The following is a 27,220-nucleotide window of genomic DNA, read 5'->3' on the forward strand; positions in this document are numbered from 1 at the left end:
TGTCGAACGATATAATGTTGTGTGACTTCTATCATTCATTTTTGTACATCAAATAATGCTATTTGCAGTCGTTCACTACCATAGTTTGTAGCGATAAAAAAATGTTTTATTTCGTTTTAAAATAAAACTTCCTTGTATAACTCGAATATAATGCGAGTTATATTATTATGTTGCTACAACACTTTCTCAAAAGTTCAAATTAAAATATTTGGTCATGATAGTAGAGTTCACATACTTTTTAAAAATTTTGCAAGGTGTCGAAATCTCATTTAGATGACAAAATATTATGTTGTTACATTATTTTTTACGACACATTTTATATTAATTGCTACCTTAAATTTTAAAAATTAGATAGCCTTGTTATGCTCAAGTTCAATTCCATTATCTTGATTTCTTCTTACGATTTTTTCATCCACTAAGTTTATTTAACTACCCAACTTCTATATTAACTTCCATTTTATTTGTTAGCTACCAAAATATATATATGTATGAATATTAAACTGCCTTTTTTTTTTTTTTAAATTTGGAAGTTATGTTGCACATACAAATCTGCATTTGTAAAAAATTCAACTTACCATTTTAATCCCATTTTTGTCAACTGCCAAAAAGAAAAAAATACAAAAATACAAAACTGCCTTTTGAAATTGGTTGTTAACTTGCACGTTCATCATCCACCACTTATACACACAACATTCAACTTACCAATTTAATAACTTCCACTTTTGCCAATGCCAAAACCTTCCCCGTTCATCCATTGAATTTAAAGATTTATATTTCAAATTCTTAACCACTGAAAATCAAATTACAACTCCCATGTTATCCATTAACTCCCCCACTTACCATATTAGTTTCCATTTCTCTTGTTTCTAGAGCTGCCATTTGGTCAAATTGGATGTTAACCTGCATGTCCCTATTCACCAATTGAAGATTAAGGGTGCGTTTGATTGCAAGTAGGAAAATTGCATGGAAAGAAAATATTTTCCAGGTAATTCAATTGCCTGAAAATTGTTTACATGGAAAATGTTAATTACACACGTTTGATTGACTTAAATTTCAACCTGAAAAATGTTATAATTTTCCAACTTTAGGTGTTTGATAGTCATTATTTTTCATGGAAATTGTTATTTTTTTCAATTTTATCTGTTTGACAACCACTATTTTCCATGAAAATTGTCACTTTTTCCATGAAAATTTGTCAATGAATGTTCCAACTCTTAAACAAATTATAGACATAAATTCGACCAAATCCTAATCAATCCTAATTAATATAGCAGTTAATTTGTGGATAAAAACATGCCAATATTCGGAACGAAAAATGCATAAACACTGTCGAAATGAAATAATTATCCCTACCAATTCAGATTACTACTAGTTAAATATTCTTCTTTGCAATCAAAAATAATAATCAGATAATCAATTCAATAAATAATGATGAAATTTCGTCCAACGTATTACATAAAACGAAAATGAAAAAACCCGTAAAATCTCTATCATAAGAAAATAGGAAATAAAATCAACATAGATGTCATACTTTCACATATGTTTGTTGAATTATCCAAGCACGTCATCTCAAAATAGCGGAGGCGGATCACGGCCCAAAATTTCAAATACTAAATCACGCATGAATTCTTCATTAGTCAAACTCATAAATACTCTATCCAGACTCTCATCCGATCGAAAAATTTTCATTACTTGCATTATATCACTCTTTTCTATACTCATGCCTTGTAATTTTTCTAGAACCAACTGCCAATTGATGTGGTTTAGTGTATCTAATGGTGCTTGAGTCTCCATAGCATTAGCAATTTTTTTAGATGATTCGGAAATGCTTCATAGGGCAACGAGACTCTCATCATTAGGTTGGGTACATCGACGGCGAACTTTGTTAGTTCCTCCTTCGGTGTTACCCTTAGGAGCGCGAATGGGGCTTGGTTCCGTATCCTCATTTTGACCATCAACTTCATGCACATTTTCATCTAAAAAAATTAATAAAATAAGAATTTGTTAGAATCTCTAATATAATACGAATTATATAATTTTTTATGTACGATCTAGTACGTACCATGATCGGGGGATAAAATGTCATTGCCGGTTACAGCGCGATCTCCTGTAGCAGAATCATATCCAAAGATAGCCTCCAAATCATTATAACGAGAACAAAGTTTGGTCTTCCACTTTCCAAATTCTGGTTTGCCCTACAAGAAAAAGAGTGAAATATGTTTTACGCTAGTCAGTGGTTAAAATAAATTATATTACTAATATTTAAAGAATAATACTTTAGTTGGTCAATGAAATTTTGTACCTTCAACAACTCCTCCCAAACTAGTACATCGACTGTGACACGTCCAGTGTGAGGATCTAACCCAAAATCACTCATACTTAACAACTGATGAACTTCAACATATTCTTTTTTCAGAGTTTTCAATCGCGCCCTCACATTCTTATCAGACACCACGACTCCGCATCCATTGTGCACACTCTCGATTGCTTTGGACACGTGAAATGATGAAAAGCCATTGTCACTTCTTTTGTGACTAGCCAAACACTTGATGTAGTAGTGCAGTTACCATACAACCATCCATTGCATCACTCTAACGTATTTGATGATTCCTAGAATTAGGATCCGCTTGAGTTGAGCTTATTTCCTCCACATCTGAATGGAGGGTTGGTCTAGGAACTCGATAAGGAGCTGTAGAGCTTTGTCGAATATTTGCCATGATATCTATAGTGCAAAATTAACTGTTTATGGTCAACCAATAAATAAGAACATTTAAGAAAATTACATGTCAACAATTTGTCTCCAATAACAGCAATTCAAATTACAATATTTAAAATTCTAGCAAGCTTACGTAAACTATTATAGGACATGGAAAAAAAAATAAAAAATATGCTTCATGTCAATATGTCTTCAATTCAAGTAATTACGACAGATGAAAGTCTAGTAAGTATATATCCATTACATAAAAAGAAAAAAAAGAAAAAAACGCCACAAGAAAAAAAAGGAAAAAAAGAAATCAGATTTCAAGCAAAATCAATTCCCGCATTCTGATTGGGAAGATAATCAGCCCACATTAAATCAGCAATCACATTCCTCTTATTAGACCATACTTCCTGATTTGTGAAAGATATGTCAGCATTTGGAGTTTCATCTTCAGGTACATCAACATGCGTAGGGTTAACCTCATCATCACTACTATCTAAATCGTCCTCCTCACAAACATCTTCAATGTCATCAATCCCTAAGAAGTTGTGGATGGCAGAACAGGCAAGGACTATCTTTGCTTGTGTGTCAATGTCGTGATAGGGTTGATGTCTCAAATATGCAAATCTTTTTTTCAGCAAACCAATTGTATGCTCAATAACATTACGTAGAGATGAATGTCAAAAATTGAACAACTCCTTACTACTTTCAGGACGTTGACCTTCAATGTCTCTACGATGATAACGAGTCCTACGATATGGTGCAAGTAAACCCGAAACCGATGGGAAGCTAGCGTCAACAAGATAATATTTACCTAGAAAAGAGTCGTTCATAAGATGGTAATTAGGTAATTATTATAACTTATGTGTGGAAGAAATGTTTATAAAATAGTGACACAACTTACCAACAGGAATTGCTAGCTTATGTCCTTGGTGTAATATTGCACTCCGTAACAATCGACCATCATGTGCGGATCCCTCCCAACCGGCAAGCACGTAAGTAAATTTCATATCAAATGTGCAAGCTACTAAAACATTTTGGGAGATCACTTGCTTTCTATTGCGATATTTACCTTGCTCCTCTAAAGGCACATACGCAGCAATATGTATATCATCGATTGTTCCTACGACATCCTTTAAAAAAGAATACTTTTCAAAATAAATGTGTATATTGAAGTTTTAAGAAATATGACGAAATAATTACAAACCACTAACCTGGAAAAAGGAGCATCATGGCTGCACATTTTCTTTTTCGTATGGTGAGTTATGAGGAGTGGCATTAATCACAACATCTCTATACAATCCAAGACAAGCGTGTAAGACTCTGTGAAAGTAAAAGCTCACTGTTTGACCAGAGCGAAAGAAAGTAAAACGTCCAGCACGATTACGTTGGTCATGCCCGACTGTATTCAAAAAAATTGCGACTTGTTCCTCAATTCGAACGTATTTCCTATCAACCAATCCATAACTTCGCAAAGGAGCACATAATATTTGAAATGGACCTATTTTCATCCTAAGGAGATCACGACATATTGTATCACTCGTGCCAAACATTCGTGTAAGTGTTATTTCTCTTTTAGAATTCCAATTTGTATGAGGAGCTCTTAGAAGATGTCGTGCACGACACCTAAATTCATTATATATCACAATCGCTTGCATGATCATCATCCAAAATAAACCTAAATGTTGTCGTCGACATCGATGTTGATTCGTTGTTGTAGCCATGTTATAAACTACCACGGTAAATACAAATTCAATGTAAGATTAAAACAATGTTTGAATTCGTATATTTAAATGTCCAAAATCACACACATATATATCTAGTTAATTGCTCCAATGAGATACTACTACTTTTTCAGAGAAAAGTAACAAAATATCACTTTTCACATTCTCATTTTTATAAACACCTTGAATGTATCAATTGAATCTAGCAGGAGCCGCCCCAACCTAGAGCCCTCTGCTTCCACCGTTTCTACAATCTTAATTGTAAACCCCACTACCTTCAAATACCCATGTTACACCACTTTCACGGCACTATAACCAGCACACACACAACTCTTTATCTGTACAGCAAAATCACATAAATAACTAGACATTAATAATCTAAGCATGCTCATATATAGAAATAGAGCCAAAGATCCGATTCAAAAAGGTGAGAATTCTAATATATTACATATATGCTACCATGTTCGATTTTTAGAAAATGTCGGACAACAGACATCAAGCCCAAAATATTCCAAATAAATATTTTTACCTAAACTAGATTATATTAATTTGATAAAATAAGAGACCCCAGAATTAGTCAAAATAATGCAACATAAATGAAGCATTTCTACAGTCTTATTTTGTATTCATCCAACAATCAGAAAAAGCTTTCACTAATATGAAAAACGCATTTGACAAAGCTAAAGAAACCCAGAATAAAAACGCCTAATAAAGAGGAAATTCATGTGAAAAACCTTGATTTTTTAGAAACTGGGCTAGAAACTGACATGCTTGCCTAAAACGGATGAGCACTTTTAGAGATAGAGAAAGACAGCGAAGTTAGAGATCCATCACAATCCATTGTTTAGATATTTTTACGCGTGCAGTTGAAGGAAACCACTAGCTTCAAAATACCATAAAGAGACATACAAAGGTGTCGTATAAATACTTGTTGAGATGAGCATATAATTAGTCATCGGTTGTTTCTCTCATCGATTCAACCTGCTCTTAGAGCCCTTACTCGTTCGTGAATGAAAATTGGTCGTATAGGTATCAAATCCCCAAAACTTATTTAGCCCTTGTATAACTATAATTGGTGATATACATTACACTCACATGAAACTGACCTTGCTTTGAATCCATTATGTACGAGTCTGCGAATTATTGTTAATGATAGATTATGCTTGCACACTCACTGTGTAAAATCAATATTTGTTGGATTAAAAGTTTCTACTCTTGAATAAAAATCAATACTTGTTAAATTGCTATTTCTGCTGTTGTAAAATTTAACTTGCAAAATTTTTTAGCTAACGTGAGAAACATGTTAGTTCCTAAACATGTCAAATTATTGCGGTACTATATCTTCTGTCTTTAAGCTGCTGTCATTCACAAATGTAGAGTTCTGGAGTATATAGAGCCAAAAGATTAGTTGAGGGTGATTTTGATACAGCTTCTTGTGAAATTGCTGATATAACTTTCCATCAAGACCCATTGCACACACAAGATGCCAAAAGACAAAAAAAAAAAAAACAAGATTATGGGTTGTCTAAATCAGTTGGTGAAGGATTAGCGTCTCCTTTTGACAACACAGCAGTTTCCAACATTAATATGCACCGAACATAGACATAATTGCTTGCTCCTTCTGCCATTCTTCTAAGCAGATAGAAGTAAGTTTCAACATAAATAATGTCTCTTATATTTTCATCGTTATGCAAGTCTTATGCCATCAACTTTCTGTTGTTGCCATAAAAAAATTGTGGATTAGAGGTAAAATATATCTCTACATGTTTGAATAAGTCTTTGTTTCTTTGAACTAATTTATTTTTTCCTAAATATTGTAGTAGACAGGACCAATGCTTTACTATGCCAAGGGAAAGGAAGTAGTAGGAGATGTTGCTGCTCTATTATGCACTCTTCATCTGTTGATATCAAATCCTAATCCCGATTTCTTTGAGCTTTATACATCAAAAAACAAACATGCAGGAAGATTTTCTAATGCTCTGTCCAACTCACAACTCTGCTAAATTCCCAAGAGAAAAATCCATGTATGTTCTCACATGGTAGAAATACAACTTAAATTCTAACACTAATTCTATCAGCAGCTCCACCTCCATGCAGGACCCAATTTCTCTCTCCCTATAATCATCATAGAAGACAACCAATTTCCACACATTCATCAAAATTGCACTGCCTAAACAGCTTTACAATTTTGTCCCAAACCTTTTTATTTGCAGCTCGTATCCTGTGATTTAGATTATCACTGGAATAATGTGCGTTTGATAAATAATTACTCATACATCACAGAAACAGAATTGGGGGTGATTACAAATGAGAAAAATTCTGGAATTCGTGTTCCATTCCGCATCCAATCACATGGAATCTCAAAATCAAGAAAAACAAAAACAAAATTGGAATCTGCAACTTGAAATAATGAGGACCCATGAAAAAACGAACCCTAACAATTTTTAAACAAAGAGAATCGACAAAACTGAAACATCAAGAATATGGTGGGTTGATTGTTAAACTAACCTCAATCTATGCAGTCATCGCCTCGTTGCCAACCTTTCGCAGTGATTTCCCCAGAGGCAAATCGTCGATTTCTTCTTCCTGGTTCGGTTGAATCGATGAGAGAGTGAGACGCCTTCCTAGTTCCTTTCAATCGATGAGAGCAGGTTGAATTGATGAGAGAGACGGTACGTGGGTAGAGATGAGAGAGAGAGAGATATTCACGTGGGTTGGTTACTAGAATTTTTGGAAGGGTTAAATTCCACCTTACCCCAAGGAAAATATTTTCCTTGTTTTCAAGGAAAATGTGGTCACGTGACCAAAATACGGAAAATATTTTTCTTGGAAAAAATTGTCAATCAAACAAGACAAAAGTAAGAAATTAGGTGGAAAAACCCGTTTTCCATAGAAAATGTGTGCAATCAAATGCACCCTAAGATTTCAAAGTCATAAGTTTATTTTGACAACTCAAATTTAAACTCATTTAGCCACGTTTTCTCTCTCAAACTATTATATCTATATATAAATTTATTTTGCCCTTTTTTCCATAAATTAAAGAACCTTTAAATCTAAAAATTCTTTGAAGAAATATACGCTGCATTTTATTTCCTTGGACACGAAAGGATATTCAAACTCCAAATATTAAGGTATGGGTGTTTCGGCACTTCTGTAAGTGATATAAAAATTATTTATTTTGGTTTTGCATTAAACGTGTTATTGTATTACTCATGAAGTAAACGATTGAAGGTTACACTAATAACCAAAGTTTGTATTTGTGTTGTTGTGTTACTAATGAAGGAAGCACCGTTTGGTGTTTCAAATAAAAGAAAGAGATTGCGGTGACACCAATGACCAACGTTTGCATTTCTGAAAATATATATATTTTTACCATTTATTTCAATGCCTTCCTACTGAGTATTATTTGTGGTATTCATCCCTATTAAAATATTACAGGTTGATTCGAGGCATGGTCGTGGTTTGGCAAAGTGGCAAGTACTCGGTGACTTAAAAAGCTGCAACTTTCTAGTAAAATTTCTAGTATGTGTAAATGTGTTTTGAATACTGAGATGACACCTTTAAAATTGTTTAGATATCTTTTTCATCTAGTTTTATATGCATTGTATGTCGACTATAATTTATAAATGTTGTATTTGTCTATGCATAAAGTTTAAGTATTGCTGTAATGAAATTTTAGATTATGCCCTTCTACTCAAAGTAGCATAACTAAGGCTATAGCATATATTTTAGAGTGAAGTCAGTGATATTTGAAAGTTTTACGAGTCTTATAATAATGGCCTTTGGAATTACCCAAAAATATTAACTAGAGAAAAAGTTATGCTCGTTTTAGTAAACTGTGTTAGGTTAGATCCAAATTTTTTGTCCAGCATGGTCAAACAATATTTTCATACTTCAAACATTATCGTCAAGATCCCTAACTTTTATATGTTGTACAAATATGAATGTTTTAGTCTCTGTTAAAATTTCATAATTTTTAGTCGTCGTGCTAGACCAAACATATTTTTCTTTCCACTACTGTGCAATTGGTAATTGCTGAATTTTTCTCAAATGTTTTCCAAAAATCAAATTTTACCAAACTTGTCTAAGTTTACATTGACAAATGTCTCATTATTTCTCATATATTTCAAACTCCAAATTTTTTCTTATTTACAATTTTTTGGTTAACATCAAAGGAGTCAAACCAAAGAAAGATTGATTTTTTTTAAGCTTTGAGTTCTGAGAGTTTGGGGCGTTACACAATCGCTCTACGTGACATATATGTAGCAGTTAATGATTTATTACGTAAAGTAATAAAAATTATTACATTAATGTATCAAATCACAAGCTGTCATATGTATGTCTTGTAGGATGAATACGGTAGTAAACGACTGTGAATAATATTAACATCATATATGATTCTTTCTTCTATAGCCTTAAACTCTGCATGGACGCTTTCACGCACTTAATATTAGAGTGTATTTGATTGGTATGGAAAATATCACATAGAAAGTAAAATATTTTCCTTCTTTGGTGAAAAACAAAAACCACATCCACTCAAAAAAAAAATGTTTTCCATAAAAACAATGAAAATTAGGGTCTGTTTGATTGTAAAGATGGAATTGAATTGTTTAGAAAATGAATTTCAAGGAATTGAATTGTCTTTCATGAGAATTGTAAATTATTGTGTTTGATTGGTATAATTTTTCACGTGAAAAATGTTGAAATAAAAGTGTTTATTGGTGTTCGTTTGATTTTGTTTTACATAAAAATTGTCAATTAAAGGGATATATTTTACTGGTATTGGAGATTAAATTTGATTCCATTGCCAACATAAAAAACAAACAAACAAACAAACAAAACAAAACAAAACAAAACAAAAATTTTAAGAAAATCATTTATCTTTCGGTATTCGTTTGACTTTGTTTTAAATGAAAATTGTCATTTAAATGGAAATATTTTTATACAATAATTCTTAAAATTTGTTTTCATTGCAAAAAAATGAAAAAAAAAATGCTGCAGTAGGTAGAAAAACCAATTTCCTAGCATATACGATGTGAATTGGTTTTCCTTAAAAACCAAGAAAAGTGCAAACTTCAAGACAACCAAGAATTAGAATTCCATGGGAAAAAAAAAATGTATCAAACGTCTGAAGTTGGAAAATACAATTCTAATTCCATTTCAACCCTATCAAACACACCCTACGGCATATTTTCAAAAGTTGAAAAATGTTTTCCCTAAAAAAAAATAGCTATCAAACACTCCAAATAAGAATTTGGTTAGAACATTGATATTTTTCATAAAAAATAAATGTGATTAATCAAACCCATTCTTAAAATAAATATATAGTTGTGACCTCGAAATTCTGAGACATGAGATTTCAACCACCAACATCCCATCCGTAGGTTATTAGCACTCCTTTCAAGAATATTATCGTGTCTCTCATTTTCAACTCCTTCCAACTTGAAAACCCAAGACTAGTTTTTGGAAAACCCTACCCAAGCTCAATTAATTTTGTTAAGGGAAAAAATTACGATTTTTTTTTTTAATGCATTAGCCCGTATAATTTGATTTTATTTTTTGGGAACCCCAGGCTTTGCCCTTGAGTGAGTATATTCGTTCAAGAAGAGGTCCAGAAGATGTTGACTTTGATACATGTACATCAAATTTTATACAATGAGTTACATAATTTCACACGTCACTTTATCATTTGTTAATTTAATATACAATCAAATTTTCATCCAATTTTTTTCCTCTAACATCATTTTATTAACTTGTTATGTACTATATTTATGTACAAATAGTATAATCTGAATTTAAATTAATCTATCTCATGTTGTTTTTCAAATTTGATAATTGGACATATCCTCGAACCCATCAATATTGTTAATTGGATCGGCCCATAATGTCAATTTTTATTTCTAAAAATTTAAGACTTGTTACGTTTGTGTTTCAATTTTTCAATTTTGGGTTCTGAATTCATTTTAAATTTTCTAGATTGAGAGTCTATTTTAAGATTACTAAAAATATGTTTGATTTGTTATTTTGAAAAATTATTTCTCAAAATAAAAAATTAGAAAATATGTTTAGTTCGAAATTTTGAAAAATTATTATTTGTTAGAATTTTATATTTTAATTTTTTAAAATTTTTGAAAAGTTATTTCAACGATTGTTTTCCATGTTAAACGATCGTTTTGAATTTTATGTAATAAATCTATCCTTATTTTTGAAATTTTATTTAAATGATCATTTTAAATTTTATGTTATAAGTTTATCCTTATTTTTGAAAATGCATTTTTAGAAATATTTGACCAAACACATTTTCAGCGTTTTGCAAAATTGAAAATTGAAAACAATATAAAAACATCAAACCAAATGCACCATTAAATTCTACATGGTACATATTTCTAAAAAATTATTTTTTTCAAACTTATTTTTAACTTGATATTCTTCCAATAAAATAATTCATATGGATCCATAATTTATTTCTAAACTTTAACCACATATTTTTTTATGAATATCTCTAATTATAGAATTTATTGAAAAGAATTGCTTTAAACACAACCTTTGCCCTGGTTTAAAATTTTGATGAAAAGATAGGCAGGGGTTAACAATTAATTTTAATCTACAACTTTTATCAAATTTTTAATAACATATTTTATTAATTGTTGTCAAAATCTAATAAAAATCTAATTTTCACAATAAATGAATTAAGCACGTGGACAAGCTCCTAGAATTAGATGCTAAAATTTTTGAATTTTTAAATTTAAATTATTTGTCACAATATAATTCTCTACCACACATTCACACAATAAAATATTCAATACATAAACCAATAAAGTTTCATTACTTTTTAACCATACTTTCTCTAAAAATCCTATTCAAAACTATTTAATTTTTCAAATAAAGGGAGTCAAATAGGGCCTAAGTCCCATCAGTATCTTGTCTACCAAAGTAATGTTTGCTTTAAATAAATAACATTTATAAAAAATATGTGCAATGATTTTTCAGAAATTACATCCTATTTGCTTCAATTTCAACATCGACGGAGGGGTTATTCTAGGAGTAATGTTATTTATAATCGCTCAATGCGGTAGCTATCCTACATGACATTTTATATGGCTGTTTGTAATTTGATATATTAATGTGATAATTTTTTCTTGTATTGTATAGCAAATCACTAACCCTCACATGTGTATTACGTAGGACGACTGTGATAATAAGTGACTGTAAGTAACATTATTCTTATTCTAGAGCTCAATCATGGTTTTTGTACCACTTTGCGTGTGGATTTCATTTTATACATATTTGGTTAACAACATTAAATAGGATTAGACAATATAATATATAAAATTTTATTATCAATTTCTTCTCTACTAAAATGTAATAATCTAATGACTCGTCTATGTGACGTTGAGATCCATCACTTTCAATTGATTAAAAATTGTAATTTCATTATAATATTTGATTAAAATTTTTATACATATTTAATAAAAGTTGATAAAAATTGCAAGGAATCACACATTTTACATTTTATCAACTTTTACCAAAATCTACACTTAACATGGCTTTAGTTAGGTTCTCAATTGTTATCTTTGTAATTTAATATTATTCAATACGTAAATTTAATGTTAGACTCATGCATATCAACCTTTTACATGACGAGATCACGGGTTCAAAAATTACAACCTTCGAATTTGAAGTTCTTGTTCCTCTGCCTATATAAATATGTGAATTTGGGTCCACAATGATCGAAACTATCAATGTAAAAGTTCATGCAAAGTTGAATGAAATCATTCATATCCAATTTAACTGAAATTCGTGTATAATTTGAATGTCTACATTATATTTAATAGATTGTGACTCATAATCATACTAAGCTTTCCATTCAAAAATGAATATTTTCATGATGAATTTCTCAAAATTTTATAACAAATACAACACTATGGTTTCAATGGGACCTATTTGAGTCTCATTTTTTGAAAGGATTGTGCTACAGAGCCCGAGTTTAAATCTCGGGCTCCAATCCAGTTGATCGTCTACACTTGGGGGCCCGTCATCACAATCGGGAGCAGAGGTGGCAGGGTTTTCAACATTTTTCTTTTTGAAAATACAAGTTTTGAAATAGAGTTAAAAAAAAATAAAAATAAATAAATAACAATTTGTGGTTGTGGTTAAAAAGTAATTAAGAGTGTGGAATTCAAAATAAATTCGAGAAAAAATGATTTTTAGAGAATGAGATTGAAAATATATTGAAGAAATATGAGGCGCTTTCGTTGAACACGACTGCCCAAGTACATGGAATTTGGGGAGTTGTGGTCGACCTTGGACCCCATTTCTTTTCTCAAACTCCATTTTGCTTTTTCTTTCTTTATTTCCATTTTGCAAGATAGGTTTGTGTATGGCCCAATTTTTGGGTCCGTTTTAGTTGTTATCGCCCTGATTGTTTTGGGCCCCAGTTTATTATTTGTGGAAATTACACGCATTACCTTAATTAAATTCATAATACCATTGTTACTTTCCCTTATTTTTTATTTCAGAAAATACTATCTTTTAAAATTAAAAATGCAAAGTCATAAATCAAATCCAATACCATATTTCACGCTCAAAATTTTGGAAACTTTTTCACTACCCAAATCCTTCCATTCTTAGAGTTAATTTCTGGCACAATTCTAGTCCAAATTAAAATACATTTCTGTTTTATCTTCCTCATTCCAACTTTCATACTTGTTTCGCGCGAGTTAGTCGCTAACAATTAAAAAGGATCAGACGATTGTGTAAGGGACGAAACCTCTTGAGACAAAGTCCCTAAAAGGGGTGTTCTTTTATTGATGATAAACTTTACAATTGGAAAAGAAAGACAACGTGCCTCCAAGGGGCGCAAGCACACGAGTTACTGAAAGAAAAGTGCTTAAATCTAAAAACTAAGGAAATGAAAATTACATGTTTTCTATTCGAGAGTTTTGGATTCGGTCCTTTGCTTCTATGTCCTTTCTCCCTTTTATACTTCATAGACGATCTCTTTGTGATCAACTCCTATAAAAACTGTTTGATCGTCCTATAACTACCCACTTTCTTCGTAATGGCCACCTTGTTATGAAAACTGCCTTTTAACTGCTGTCATTACCCTTCATCGTTCAACCACTTTCGATTGAATTCTTTGAATTGTGGAACGTGATAGGGCTGCTTTAATAACTGCTTTGATAACTGCACTTCTTGATAACCACGACGCGTTATGTTTGTTAATACCTTGGGCGACTTGAAGGTTTGGGCGAGAATAGAGTAACAATTCTGGGCGACCGTATGACACTCTATTCATTCAGATTTTGGGCGACTTGCAAACTTGGGCGATGGCGTTATCGCATTCTTGGGCCTCCTTATTTGGGCCTTCATCTTGATTTGTTCGATTGGGCTTCGTTCTTTGGGCTATCTGATTTGGGGATCCTCCAATTGGGCTTCACTACTTGAGCTGTTCGATTTGGGCTGAATTTTTATGTGTCAACAATTACCCCCCAATATGGCAGAATTAATAATAATTATTGAATTTTGCCATATTCACTTTGTGTTTCCAGCAACATTCGAAATTTCCAATAATTTCAATCATTGTTTCCTTCTATAACTTGAAAAAGTGCGTCGTTTTGCAAACCCTTATAAACCCCAGACACGCCATTTCACTGCTACCAAACCACGCCTCATATTTTTTGCGTCTCTTTCAAGATTCACTGTTCATCTTTTGCTTTCTTGCTACGTAACCCTGAAAAGCTTCGTTCCTTCTCCAATGGCTGCTTCACAATCTCAAGCTAGCGATTCCTTTAGTTTTGATGACTTTCAGAGACTTTTGAGTCGCCCATACATAACCCCAAGTTTTCTCGCGCCCGCCGACGTTGGACGTAATGAGTTTTACTTGGGTCCTTTCTTCAACAATGCGGAGGCAGTTGAACAGGCGGCGGTGGGTCAGCTGTTTCCTTGCACTCATGGCCCTCCTTTTCTAAACTCTCTGCCGTTGGGGCCACTTCGCGAAAGAGGTATTCGCACTTGGCCTAAATCTGATGTAGCTTTTCGTAAGTGGCATACTCGCCTTGTGGGTCATGGTCCTACTAATGCACTTTTTGATAGCGCTAGGATTTCTGATTAGTTGGAATTTGGAAATCTCTGTCCGCCCCCCTACTTTCGATTCAGCACTCTTTTCAATTGCTTTGAGTTTTTGATCTTCTGAGTATAACACTTTTATTTTCCCTCTTGGCCCCATGTCTATTACCTTAAGGGATGTTGGGGCCCTAGTGAATCTGCCACCTTTGGGTGATACCATTTTTCCTGATATCTTAGTTTTTGGTGGCGCCCCAAAGTTTGGTAGAAACTACACCGATTCTTATTCAAGCCTGCAGACCCTCCACAATCATTTGAGTGCTGAGCCTACCCATACTGAGCGAGTGGCCTTCCTTTTAGTTTGGCTTTGTAAAAATGTTTTGTGCGTGCCAAGTATAAAGCCTTCTCTGAGTTATTTACCTATAGCGCACGAATTGGCGCGTGACAGGCCTTTGAATTTATGTTCTTTATTTTTGGCTGCCCTTTATAGAGGCATGGCCTCTCTTCAAGCTCAATTGAAGAATGGTGCATCTCTCACTGGCAGTGAACCTCTTTGGTTCACTCAACTGTGGTTGAGATCCTATTTTCCATCGTTGGGTGCTCCATCCATTTCTCGCCCTTCTGCTAGCTGTTATGGGCTAGCCATGGAGCCCTTAACTCCTGTAAATATGTCCAGAAGGGACCTTTTTTCATTCTTTTATTCTTTGGATTCAATCCCTTCCTTTTTTCCTTTTCCTCCTTTTTTGATTCCAAACTATGTACATCCCCCTTCCACTATAGATAACGCGAGCACTTCCCTGCTCACTTGGATCCAGTTTTTAACTGGGAGGGAGTTATTTCATGATATTCTAACTGGGACCAATGCCAAAGCGGGGGTAGAGATTTATGCTCCCCAATTTTTTGCTCGTCAGTTTGGTTTTGGCCAAACCTGGCCTGTTCCTCCTTGCTATTCAAGGAACTTAGTTGACCATTTTCATACCATTACTAAGGCGGAGGCAGAGGCTATAGATACTCGTAATCTTCTTTTAACCAGTCATTTTTCATTGGCCCCCTTCAATTCTAGCCACGCCATTCACCCTCTTTTTGAACAACTCTAGCCGTCGGTGAAGCGCAGATTATTTGCGACTGATGCCAATCGTGCCTTTCATTCATTAGACCAACCGAGCATTTCTTCTCCTCCTCCTGTTTTGGTCACTCCTTTGTCTGTTCGGAGCCCCTCTCCTTCTCGTCGCACTAAACAGTCTGCTCGTCCATCTTCTTCTCTCCCTGCCAAGCCTACTACTGCCAAGAGTGCTCCAAGCCGCAAACGGCCAGCCTCAGCATCTCCCATTCTGGAGGATGATGTTGATGATGATGATGATGCCCCTCTTATCGTCAGGAGGAAGGTAATTAAATTGGTTTACTTACAAGTATACTTTTTCACATTTGAAACTTTTGTGTGTGCTGATGATCTTTTGGACTTTTCAGAAAAGTTCAGCCTCTCCTTCAAAGGCTTTGGCATCGACAACTCCTGCTCCATCATCCTCTGCTGAGGCTACTTCATCCAAACCGGTTGATGAGGGGACTACGCTTAAAGATACATTTTCAGTCCCAGAGTCTTCATTACAACCCATGGATGAGCCACCTTCTTCCCAGGGCGTCGACCCCCCAAACATCGAAGCAGAAGGTAATTCAATTTTTCGATGTCTTACCTTTGCTAGTGCTGTTGGTTTCTGACTTGTTGCTCTTGACTTTTGCAGATACTCCTATGAGTCCACCCGTTGTGGCAACATCTTCTCGCTCAGACAAGGGGAAGTCCTCACGAATGGAGGAGTCGTTAGTGGCAGACTTGGTTGAGGGCATGCCATCTTCCACGATCGTTGATGAGGTAGTCTTTGCTTCACTTCTATTTCTATTTTGTTCGTTATGGTGAGCATCTTTAACATTGGCAATTTTCTTTGCAGGATGCTGACAGGATTGTGTGTTCTATCCAAGACTTGTTCGCTACCTGGGGGCAAGTCCAAATGTCTCGCCCTGCTCCATCTGATGTTCCTGTTGCTTCTTTAGAGGAAGATTTGAAGTTCCTAAAGGAGTCGATATTTGAGTACGTATCCTTCATGGATATGGATATTGGAAGGGCTAGTGCTGCCAGACACAAGGATGAACTTGAGCACTTGAGTGCGAAGTTGGGGCAAGCACTGACGCTTCCGTCGCTCAATCTTTCTGTCGATTTTAAAGCGACGTTGAAGGTTATCCACTCCGAGGTCCTTTCTATGCTGGCCAAAAATGCTGAACTAAAGGCCAAGCGTACTCAATATCTTCGAGCCGTAGCTGAGAAATAGTCTTTGCGTATGGAGATTAACAAGGCTGAGGACGAGTTGAAAGAAATCTCTTCCGAAATCATGATTGAAGACTCTTTGATGGTTAACTTGGCTGCTCAGATGAGGGAACTTCAAGCTAAAATGGACGACTGCAGGGCGAGAATGGCTGCTAAAAAGCGCAACGCCTCCCAGGGAATTGAGCGAACTAAGTCCTTGGTCGAGCAGTACAAGAAGTTAGAAGTTGATGATGATGTCGCGGCTGAATTGAACATCACTTCCTCTCAGCAGAATGAGGATTGGGAAAAACTTAGGGAATGAATTCGTTCCATATGGGGTAGACTGTAATTAAGACATATGATGTCTTTTTCTTTTGTAATTCGATTTTTCCCTTTGTAACTTTGTTCATCATTAATGAACATTAACTTCTTGTGCATTTATTTGACGTTTATTTTTTAGTCATCAATTCTTTAAGCACTTAACTGCTTTGCACTAAGAATCTTGTCCATTTCTTTTTGATATTTCCACCACTTTTCCCAAGACTTTGGGCTATTTAATTTCGTTTATTAGATAGAAATGTGGCTGTTCATATTCTGTCTCTTTATCTTCACCCCTATAAATGCTTCGCATTTTTCATCTTCTATCTTCATCTCTTCATTTTCTTCTTCGAAATCAATTTGCTGCCATTTCTCGGCATTCTGACGATCAATCTGATTCAAAATGGACTGTTTAGTCCGCCCACCTTACTATTTACCTTGATGTCACCTTTGGTATGGGAGGTATAGGAAATATTTTCTGGCCAGCAGCGAAGTTCTTTCCTGCAAAATTCTTCCCATCGTCTCTTTATTCTTCACAAGGAGTCAAAGATGGAAGACAATTTTTGGGCTGCTTGTGGGCCACTTTGCTTGCTGAGAGTGCTTCTCAGCTTGCCTGCTGAGAGTGCTTCTCAGCCTCTTTGCTCGCCATTGCAGCGATGCATTTAGGAAGGTGGTGAGGCCAGTACACCCTCTTACTCGACAATCCCACCATTGCAGCAATGCATTTAGAAAGGCGGTGTGAAGCTTACTCAGCGATCAACCGGGAGATTATCTTACTTTAGTTGTATTTTGTAGCACATCCATTATTTGTATCTTTTGTATTCTTGTAATGAACGTTTGATAATAAAGAACTTTATTCGAACGTATTTCGCTCTGACCTTATTATCTTTTGATCGTTCAAAATGTTTGGTTATGTTTTTATCTGTTCATATTTCCATAAAGAAGGAACATAATTTTTCAAATATTTGCCGTTAATGAATTTTACGTGCTTGGTGCCGTCTAAATCTTCCAAGTGGTACGCTCCATTGGCCAACACACTGTTTATTTTGTATAGTCCTTCCCAATTGGGCGACCACTTCCCGTACTTTGGATCCTTGGTATCCAAAGGGAGTATCGTCTTCCAAACTAGTTCATCCAGGCTGAACGACTTGACTATGACTTTTTTATTATAAAACTTAGCCATTCTTTGCTTTTGAACTTGCAACCTATCTAAGACGTCCAACTTCAATTCGTCTAAACTCAATAAATTTTGAACTAGTGATTCGGCATACTCATCATCATTCAACTTATGTTGCAAGCATGCTCGAATCGATTGCACGTTGATTTCCATAGGCAAAATGGCCTCCTGTCCATAAACAAGTTGGAAAGGAGTAACTTTGGTACTTGACCGAGGTGATGTTCTATAAGCCCATAAGGCCTTGTTCAAACATTCGTGCCAATTTCTGGCGTTTTCATCTATCATCTTTCTGATGATATTTTTTAGAATCTTATTAGAAGATTCCGCTTGTCCGTTGGATTGAGCGTAGTATGGTGTGGAGTTTACTAATTTAACTCCAAATTCGCTCAAAAATTTGTTCACTTGATCCCCATTCAAAGATGTTCTGTGATCTACCATTAAAGTTTGTGGAATTCCAAACCTATAAGGGTGATCTCTTTCAAAGGTACCGCCTCTACCCATTTGGTGAAATAGTCGGTTGCAACTATAACAAAAGTATGTTGCTTGGACGATGGAGGGTAGATCTTCCCTATCAGATCTATCGCCCAATCTTTGAACGGCCAAGGTTTAATAATAGGTGTCATCTCTCGTGCTGGCGCCCTTTGTATTGGACCATGCTTTTGGCATGCTAAACAACTTTTTACATACTGAACGCATAGATCTCCCATCTTTGACCAAAAATATCCACTCCTAATAATTAACCATCTCATCCTTTGGCCAGCTGAGCTCCACATATCCCTTCGTGTACTTCAGCCATGATCGTCTTGGCTTCTTGCAAACTTACACACTTTAGTAATACACCATCAGAGCGTTTCTTAAACAACTCTTCATCTATTAGTGTGTAATTCAGCAAACATAGCTTTGTTTTCCTACTAATCCCTCCATTAGGTTCTTTAAGGAATCCTTTAATCTCTGTTCTCCAATCCACTGCATCTCCATCTTGTATGCAGTGAAGTTCAATTTTTCTCGCCCTTCTTTGAGTTACGGGCAATATGATTCCATACTCACAAGTAGATTTCCAATTCAAGACCTTTGAGTACCCTGAAGCCATTTGGACTAACTCATTTGCCACGTCGTTATATATCCTATTAACGCATTGAAGTTCTACTTGATCGAATTCTTCTAATAATTCTTGGGCGATCTCATATTGACTTATAATGGAATCACTTTGGCATTTAAAATCACCGATCAATTGATGTATCACCAATTGAGAATCGCCCCTAACGATCACATTTCTTACTCCCATATCTATCATTAGCTCTAAGCCTACAATTAAGGCTTCATATTCGGCCTGATTGTTGGTACACATTCTGTCTAAAGTGAATGCAAACTTGTAGCAAATCCCTAAAGGATTAATCAATGCTACTCCTACTCCTGCACCTTTAGAGGTTTTTGACCCATCGAATTACAACACCCAAGGTTTTAACTCGAACGAATTGATTTCTAGTTCGATTTCTTCAGGTATGTCAAGGCATGGTTGATCGGCTAGAAAGTTAGCCAAAACCTGATTTTTGACTGCCTTTTGAGGTATATATTGTATTTTGAACTCTGATAAAGTTAGTGTCCAAAGGCCTACCCGTTGGTGTAAAATAGGGCGCGAGAACATATACTTAACTAAATTTACTTTATAAATTAAATAAACGGTTACGGGCTGTAAATAAGCCCTTAATTTTATACATGTGAAATACAGTGCAAGACACAATTTTTCAACAGCAGAGTAATTACATTCACATTTCGTTAACCGTCTACTTAAGTAGTAAATTACCCTTTCTTCACCAAATTGGTCTTCCTGTGCGACCATTCCAGCTATTGATTCTTTTTCAGCCGATACATACACTTTCATTGGCCGTCCTTGGATTGGTGACACCAACACTGGTGGATTTGATAGATATGTCTTCAGGCTTTCAAAAGCCTTTTGATGTTCTTCTTTCCAGACGAATTCGTCCTGATTTTTCAGCTTTAATAGCGGCGAAAAGATTTTAGTTCGCCCTGCATAGTTAGAAATAAAGCGTCTTAAAAATTTACTTGGCTTAGAAACCTTTGCAACTCCTTTTTGTTGCTAGGTGGTTTGACTTCTAAGATAGCCTTCGCTTTATTTTTATCAAGTTCAATCCCTCTCTTGTGTACTAAGAAACCAAGAAAATTCCCTGTATTAACATCAAATGCACACTTCAAGGGATTCAACTTTAGCTTATATTGCCTCATTCGTTCAAACGAACATCTTAACTGTTCGAAATGGTCTTCTTCTTTAATGGACTTGACTACTATGTCGTCTACATACACCTCAACAAACTTGCCTATCATATCATGAAAGATTAAATTCATTGTCCTTTGATAAGTTGCCCCTACATTTTTTAGGCCGAAAGGCATAACCACCCATTCAAAACATCCTAGAGACCCAGGGCATCTAAAGGCAGTTTTGTGTATGTCTTCTTCAGCTATATAAATTTGATTGTATCCTGAATACCCATCCATGAAAGAATACATGATATGTCCGGCAGTTGAATCTACTAAAGAATCCACCGTGGGCATTGGATATTTATCTTTAGGTGTAGCTATGTTTAAACTCCCAAAGTCTATACACACCCTTAGTTTACCATTCTTTTTTAGTACTGGCACAATATTCGACAACCATTCAATATATCTGGCTGTTCTTATAAAACCTGCTTTCAATAATCGCTCTATCTCTTTCTTAATCTCAGGGAATACATTAGGAGCAAAATACCTAGGAGATTGCCTATGAGGTTTAAAATTAGGCTTAGTTGGTAACCTATTTCCACCAAGTCTCTATCTAAACCAAGCATTTGTTCATATTCCCAAGCAAAACAATCTTTGTACTCTTTTAACAAAGCGATTAATTTGTTACTAACCTCTTGGTCGAGTATCTGGCTAATGAACGTTGGGTGATCTTCTCCTTCATCGCCAATATTTACTTTGATCAGAGGGTCTTGTGCTTGAGCGTATCCAGGTTTGGCAATCCGCATCACTTCGTCGTCTAGTTCTTTTGTAAGTACTTCCTCCTCCAAACAGTCCACCTTGTTGACTTCTCGGCCAATGCTTTGCTCTAACTCGAATACTGACAACTTGTCCTTCAGCGCTTTTAGGGCAGTCTCTTCCTTCGCCTTGTTACTGCATTCCTTATTGAAAGCCATCAGTCTGGCTTTGAAGGCTTGAATGTCGGCCATTTGCTTTTGTAACTTAAAGTCCATTCAAGACTCCTTAATTATTCTTTTGCCAATTACTGGCTCTTCTAGGGCCACTATATTTGGCCTCATCTGTTTGAACATCTTAGTGAGTGCGTCCACTGAGAATGGTTCTTCGCTTTGCGCGACGACCTGAGTTTCTTCCCCGTCTTGTACCACTCTGACAGGTCCATAGTTTCCTTCGTACATGAACTTTTCCACCGAATTTGCTTCTGCGACAAAAGGCCTATGATCGGCTTGTACCACCTCTGCTTCGCCTTTGTCATTCCAAAAGATCAGGCATTGATGGAGCGACGAGGGTATACAGCGACTTCCGTGTATCCAATCTCTTTCTAGGAGCACGTTGTAACTAGTAGGACCATCTATTACAAAGAAGACGGTGGTCCTAGTAGTCGTATCTATAGTTATGTATAATGGCATAACTCCCTTAGCTGAAATTGCTCCTCCATTGAAGCTAGTGAGGATGACTTCTGTAGGAATCATGTCACCCTCTGTTTTTGCGAACTTTCTCATCATCCTAGATGGAATGGTGTTTATAGCCGCTCCATTGTCGACAAGCACTTTTGCCACTGGGACGCCATTAACTAGAGCTTTAACGTATAATGGCCTCAAGTGTTTAGTCAATTTCATGGCTGGCCGTTTAAAAATAACCTTTTCAGCAGCCTCTATTTCTACCTCTTGCTTGTTTTCTGTCGAATTATCCCCCTGTGATAAGTCGACGTGTAGTATATCACGCTGATCCTTTGTTTCCTGAACTTCCTTCTTACTTTTTTCTAATGCTTCCTCATCAGTTATCCAACCTGTGGGAGGGGGCATTATTCTTGGAGGTGACCTATACTTTTCAGAGCGAGGCACTCTCTTCTTCCTTTTGGGTGTCCCGTACAGTACGTAGAAATCGAAAGGACGCCCAGATGGCTCCCCCAACAAGTCTACTTCGCGAACTCCCTCTTGATGTAGTTGCTTAAGCAGAGTATTGCGCGATATTCCTCTCTTTTTCCTTTCTGCTTCTAGATCGATTTCTTCTTCAATGTCCGTCATCCCATCGTCTTCCTCGTCATTGTAGGCCTCTCCAGAAGTTTGGCCTTCTTCACATACTAACACGCAGGCTTCTCCTTCGTTGTCCTCCCTCTCTTCTTCCTTTTCCTTATTCTTGAATTCATTGACCAGTAGATAATTATTGGCCATAACAGGAGGCAACGTACCGAATTGGATAGCAAGTGGCTGATCTGGATCTTCTTCATCCCTCTTGTCCCTCTCAAACCTTGATCTCCCAGAAGAGGTTTCTGGCAGTTCCTTCATTGATTCATCTGTACCGATTTCTTTACTACTTTTGACGACGTTTTGATTGGCTACCCTGAGTAGTATAGGCGCTTTAGGATGTGTCATTCCTTGTTGCTGCCTCATCATCCATCCGTAGTTTCGTTGGAAACGCCTTTGTTGGGTCCTAGTCATCTTATCGAAGGGTATTGCCCTTCCTGCACTGTACTGAAATGAATGCCATACATTTGGCCGGCGAGCTTACGGCCTAAATGTTCTTCCAGTATCTGCTGGTCTGAACTGCCTTTCAAAAGGCGGTCCTCTATAGAATGATGTACCTCGCCCTCTACCAGGCTGAATGTTTGGGAAGAAGGCAGGGCGATGAGGATGCTGCCATGTCCCTGGTTTCTCCATGTTTCCATTTACTTCTCTTTTACACCTTGCACACAGGACGTCTTCGTCCTTTTTTGGTTCTTTTCCCTTGATTCGTTCAAATACGCTGGGATGTGGTCTAGGATCTTCTTCTCCGTCATCTACGACCAAGTTGAATTTTGGTAACTTGTTCTTGAATCCAGATGTTACCATATTTACTCCAAGTGGCTGTGGGAAAGGATTCTCGTCCACTGCCATCTTTTTCTTATCATCGAACGTAATTTGTCCTAATTCAATGGCATCCTGCAATACATGACGGAAAACCAAGCAATTGTTAGTCAAATATGACCATGCATTATGCCACTTACAATATTTTTTACCCTTAATTTGTTCAGGGTTTGGCAATTTGTGCTTATCGCTCAACTTTATCTGCTTATCCCTATATAATTTATCGAATATAAGGTCAGCTTTGATCACGTCGAACGAGAACGCTCTAGCCTTTACGTTTCCATCCTTTATGGGCTCATCTCTGCCCGATGGTCTAGGCTTGGCCATTATGGGACAAGTATATGTATCCCCTTTGACCAATTCGGCCAAATACATTTCGGCCTGATCGTATGACTCATCGTCGATGGTATGAACGTCGAAATTTGGGTCTTTGTAATAAGTCCCTTTACTAGAATTTTTCATTTGTTCTTCCTCTCTTATCAGTCACTCATACCTAATCACATTTGCACTCAACTGGAAAAGATCAGGAAATTCCTTGTCCTGGAACTTCTTTTTTAAATCAAAGCTCAAGCAGCCCTGAGCGATCTTGACAAATTCTTTTTCGGACAGAGGTACAAAACACTTGCTCCTTGCTGTCTTGAACCTTTGGAGAAAACTTTCTGCTCATTCATTTGGCATTTGACGTAAATTCGCCAAATCGGTCAAAGTGACTTCAGACTCAGTTTTATAAAATTGAGCGTGAAACAACTGTTCTAATTGTTGCCATGTTTGAACAGAGTTCGCTGGCAAGTTGATGAACCAGGAGAAAGCTACTCCTGTTAACGAACTAGGGAAAAGCCTCATTTTATGGTAGTCGGTTACATCACCACTCTGCAATGTGAATCGCCCTATGTGTTCTAGAGTAGACACCTTTCCTAAACCGGTAAACAGTAAGAATTCTGGTGGCCATGGATATGCTTGGTCTACCCAATCAGGATACGGCTTTGTGTACATTGGCCTGATGACGGGACGTACCCCAAAAGCCATCTGATCCTGTACGATTTCCATAATCTGGTTCCTCAACGTGGCGTTGGGGTCATATGGAATTCCTACAGGCTAATTAACCGGTTGATTTGCATGAAGCCTGATGTTTGGTCCTTGATTGGCAACAAAATTATCATAATTAGGGTCATTACCATTAGCCTGAACACCTGTTCCTTCATTAACACGTGGGGTCTGCTGTCCATTGTTTAGGACATTATCTCTTATGTTTGGATTACCCCCCAAGTTAGGCATACTACTATCATTGTTCTGATTTGGCATTGTAGTACCTCCTTGGTTTGAAGTAGAGGGATTAGAAAGCGGTTCGACCCCTTGACTCGGATTTAGGATCGAGGGACTATGTCCCACAATTGTCCTAGTTTGAAAGTGGTTTGTAAGAGGTATAGCCGGTTGACATATTTGGCCTACTAACTTATTCATTGTCTCGTTCAATGTCTTTAGTTGTTTGGCCATGTTATCATAGTGCATATTCCCATTTTGAGTAAATCTTTCCATATTATGAATACTTCGAAGATTTACCTGTTCAACGACGTCTTGCGTGAGTTCTCCAAGTAATGCTCGCATGGTTCGAAGACTCAACTCCGTCATTAGTTCATAACGACTGTTACTGCTCTGGTTCTGTCCATCTGTTCGTGGAGAGGCATGCTGCTCCTCATATCGCTCGATCACAGACTGGATTCCTCCCTGACTTGCTACTTCCTTATTGGATCTCTGAGGCATATTGTTTTCCCTTTTGTACTTTCAACACCTAACACCACTATCCCACTGGGCGTGCCAAATTGTTTCGCGCGAGTTAGTAGCTAACAATTAAAAAGGATCAGACGATTGTGTAAGGGACGAAACCTCTTGAGACAAAGTCCCAAAAAGGGGTGTTCTTTTATTGGTGATGAACTTTACAATTGGAAAAGAAAGACAACGTGCCTCCAAGGGGCGCAAGCACACGAGTTACTGAAAGAAAAGTGCTTAAGTCTAAAAACTAAGGAAATGAAAATTACATATTCTCTGTTCGAGAGTTTTGGATTCGGTCCTTTGCTTCTATGTCCTTTCTCCCTTTTATACTTTATAGACGATCTCTTTGTGATCAACTACTTTAAAAACTGCTTGATCGTCCTATAACTGCCCACTTTCTTCGTAATGGCCACCTTGTTATGAAAACTGCCTTTTAACTGCTGTCATTACCCTTCATCGTTCAACCGCTTTCGATTGAATTCCTTGAATTGTGGAACGTGATAGAGCTGGTTTAATAACTGCTTTGATAACTGCACTTCTTGATAACCACGACGCGTTATGTTTGTTAATACCTTGGGCGACTTGAAAGTTTGGGCGAGAATAGAGTAACAGTTCTGGACAACCGTATGACACTCTATTCGTTCAGATTCTGGGCGACTTGCAAACTTGGGCGATGGCGTTACCGCATTCTTGGGCCTCCTTATTTGGGCCTTCATCTTGATTTGTTCGATTGGGCTTCGTTCTTTGGGCTATCTGATTTGGGGATCCTCCAATTGGGCTTCACTCATTGGGCTGTTCGATTTGGGCTGAATTTTTATGTGTCAACAATACTATACATCATTGCAATGCTAATCTTTAAAGTTGAAATCCCCAGATTTCATTTTTTGTTTTTACACCAAAAATTGTGCAACATAGAACTGGAGATTAAGAATTCGAAGAATAATGTTTTGTAAAAATGTATTTTTGCATATTAGAGAACTTAAATCATTTTAAGGTATATTACAGAATAATGGGCAGATTTGTGTTTTTTTAGTAGTTTGGACAGATTAGCATCTTAGCATTTTGATATACTGTTGTTAAGTTTTATTAGTAAATTGAATTGCTCCTTCTAATTTCGAATGTTAATTTGTTGATGTCCACTCCCCAACATTCATTATATTTGTGTTACTTATAGTAACCAGGGGCGGATCTAGATTCAATCTTCAGTTAGGGCGGTGATTGACTTTGACCGTTGACGATCAACGATTGTAATAGCTCGATCGTTTATTCAAATTCGATTAAATACAATAAAAAATTGTTCAATATTTTGTAAAATACTCCAATTTTATTTTCAATTAGAATTGATCAAAAATCACAATTCTCTGTAATAACTCCTAATTTGGTTTTCTATATGAATTGAAGATTGATTCACTAACTAATTAATAAATAATACGTATAATTAAAACACAAAATACATCATTGCATATTTGCATCAAAGTACAAACAATACTCAAAGCAATTATCAACAGACACTCAACAATCAACACACTTCACTCAACAAATCAATAGACAACAATTCAACAGTCAACAAAGGGTTTGCAACAAAAAGAATTCAACATTCAACCAAAAAAATTCAAGTATTCAACTCACCCACGCTGCTTGTTCGGCCTCGATTGTCCCTGACTTCGCACAATCGCACCAGTTTGCACACGGTCCACCATCCACAACTGCTCGCACAGTCGCACTCGTACTTCCCACCCATTTCATTCGCAGGCGCCGCAGCTACTGCTTCTGCTTGGAATGGAAATATGGAATTGGAAGGAAGGGTTTGCACTTCCCCTTTGCTTGCTGTCGGTTTCAAATGTTGGGGAATAGGGATTTGGAGTTTGGGTTGGGGGGAAATTAATACCATGGATGCCGAACCAATGATTTCCTCTATTGGGCCAATTTTTTTTTAAACAAAAAAGGCCGAGGTCACCAGCCCAAGTCCCAATGATAAGAAAATGGAAATCTTCTTCTTTCTTCCCTTTCAACGTTCGTCTCAACATTCTGCAACTTAGCAACTACCTGCGCCTGCAACCCGATGATCTC

At 36.3% G+C, this 27,220-nt stretch overlaps 2 protein-coding genes across 2 annotated transcripts; one reads left to right on the top strand and one right to left on the bottom strand.

Moving 5' to 3' along the window:
- Positions 1-1,377: 1,377 nt before the first annotated feature.
- LOC111381163 lies at positions 1,378-7,203 on the bottom strand. The gene is made up of 7 exons (XM_023004939.1): positions 6,934-7,203; positions 3,916-4,150; positions 3,606-3,834; positions 3,405-3,515; positions 2,303-2,722; positions 2,063-2,195; positions 1,378-1,976 (listed from the first exon to the last, which is right to left on the bottom strand). The coding sequence occupies exons 5-7, from the start codon at positions 2,375-2,377 to the stop codon at positions 1,831-1,833; spliced, it is 354 nt and encodes a 117-aa protein (XP_022860707.1). The 5' UTR covers positions 2,378-2,722; positions 3,405-3,515; positions 3,606-3,834; positions 3,916-4,150; positions 6,934-7,203; the 3' UTR covers positions 1,378-1,830.
- An 8,808-nt stretch (positions 7,204-16,011) lies between these two features.
- On the top strand, positions 16,012-27,004 carry LOC111403531. The gene is made up of 3 exons (XM_023032075.1): positions 16,012-16,357; positions 16,434-16,448; positions 26,903-27,004. Exons 1-3 carry the CDS (start codon positions 16,046-16,048, stop codon positions 27,002-27,004), a joined length of 429 nt encoding a protein of 142 aa, XP_022887843.1. The 5' UTR covers positions 16,012-16,045.
- The last annotated feature ends 216 nt before the right edge of the window (positions 27,005-27,220 follow it).

This window comes from Olea europaea, chromosome 1 (assembly GCF_002742605.1).
Source record: "Olea europaea var. sylvestris chromosome 1, O_europaea_v1, whole genome shotgun sequence".
Taxonomy (NCBI): domain Eukaryota; kingdom Viridiplantae; phylum Streptophyta; class Magnoliopsida; order Lamiales; family Oleaceae; genus Olea; species Olea europaea.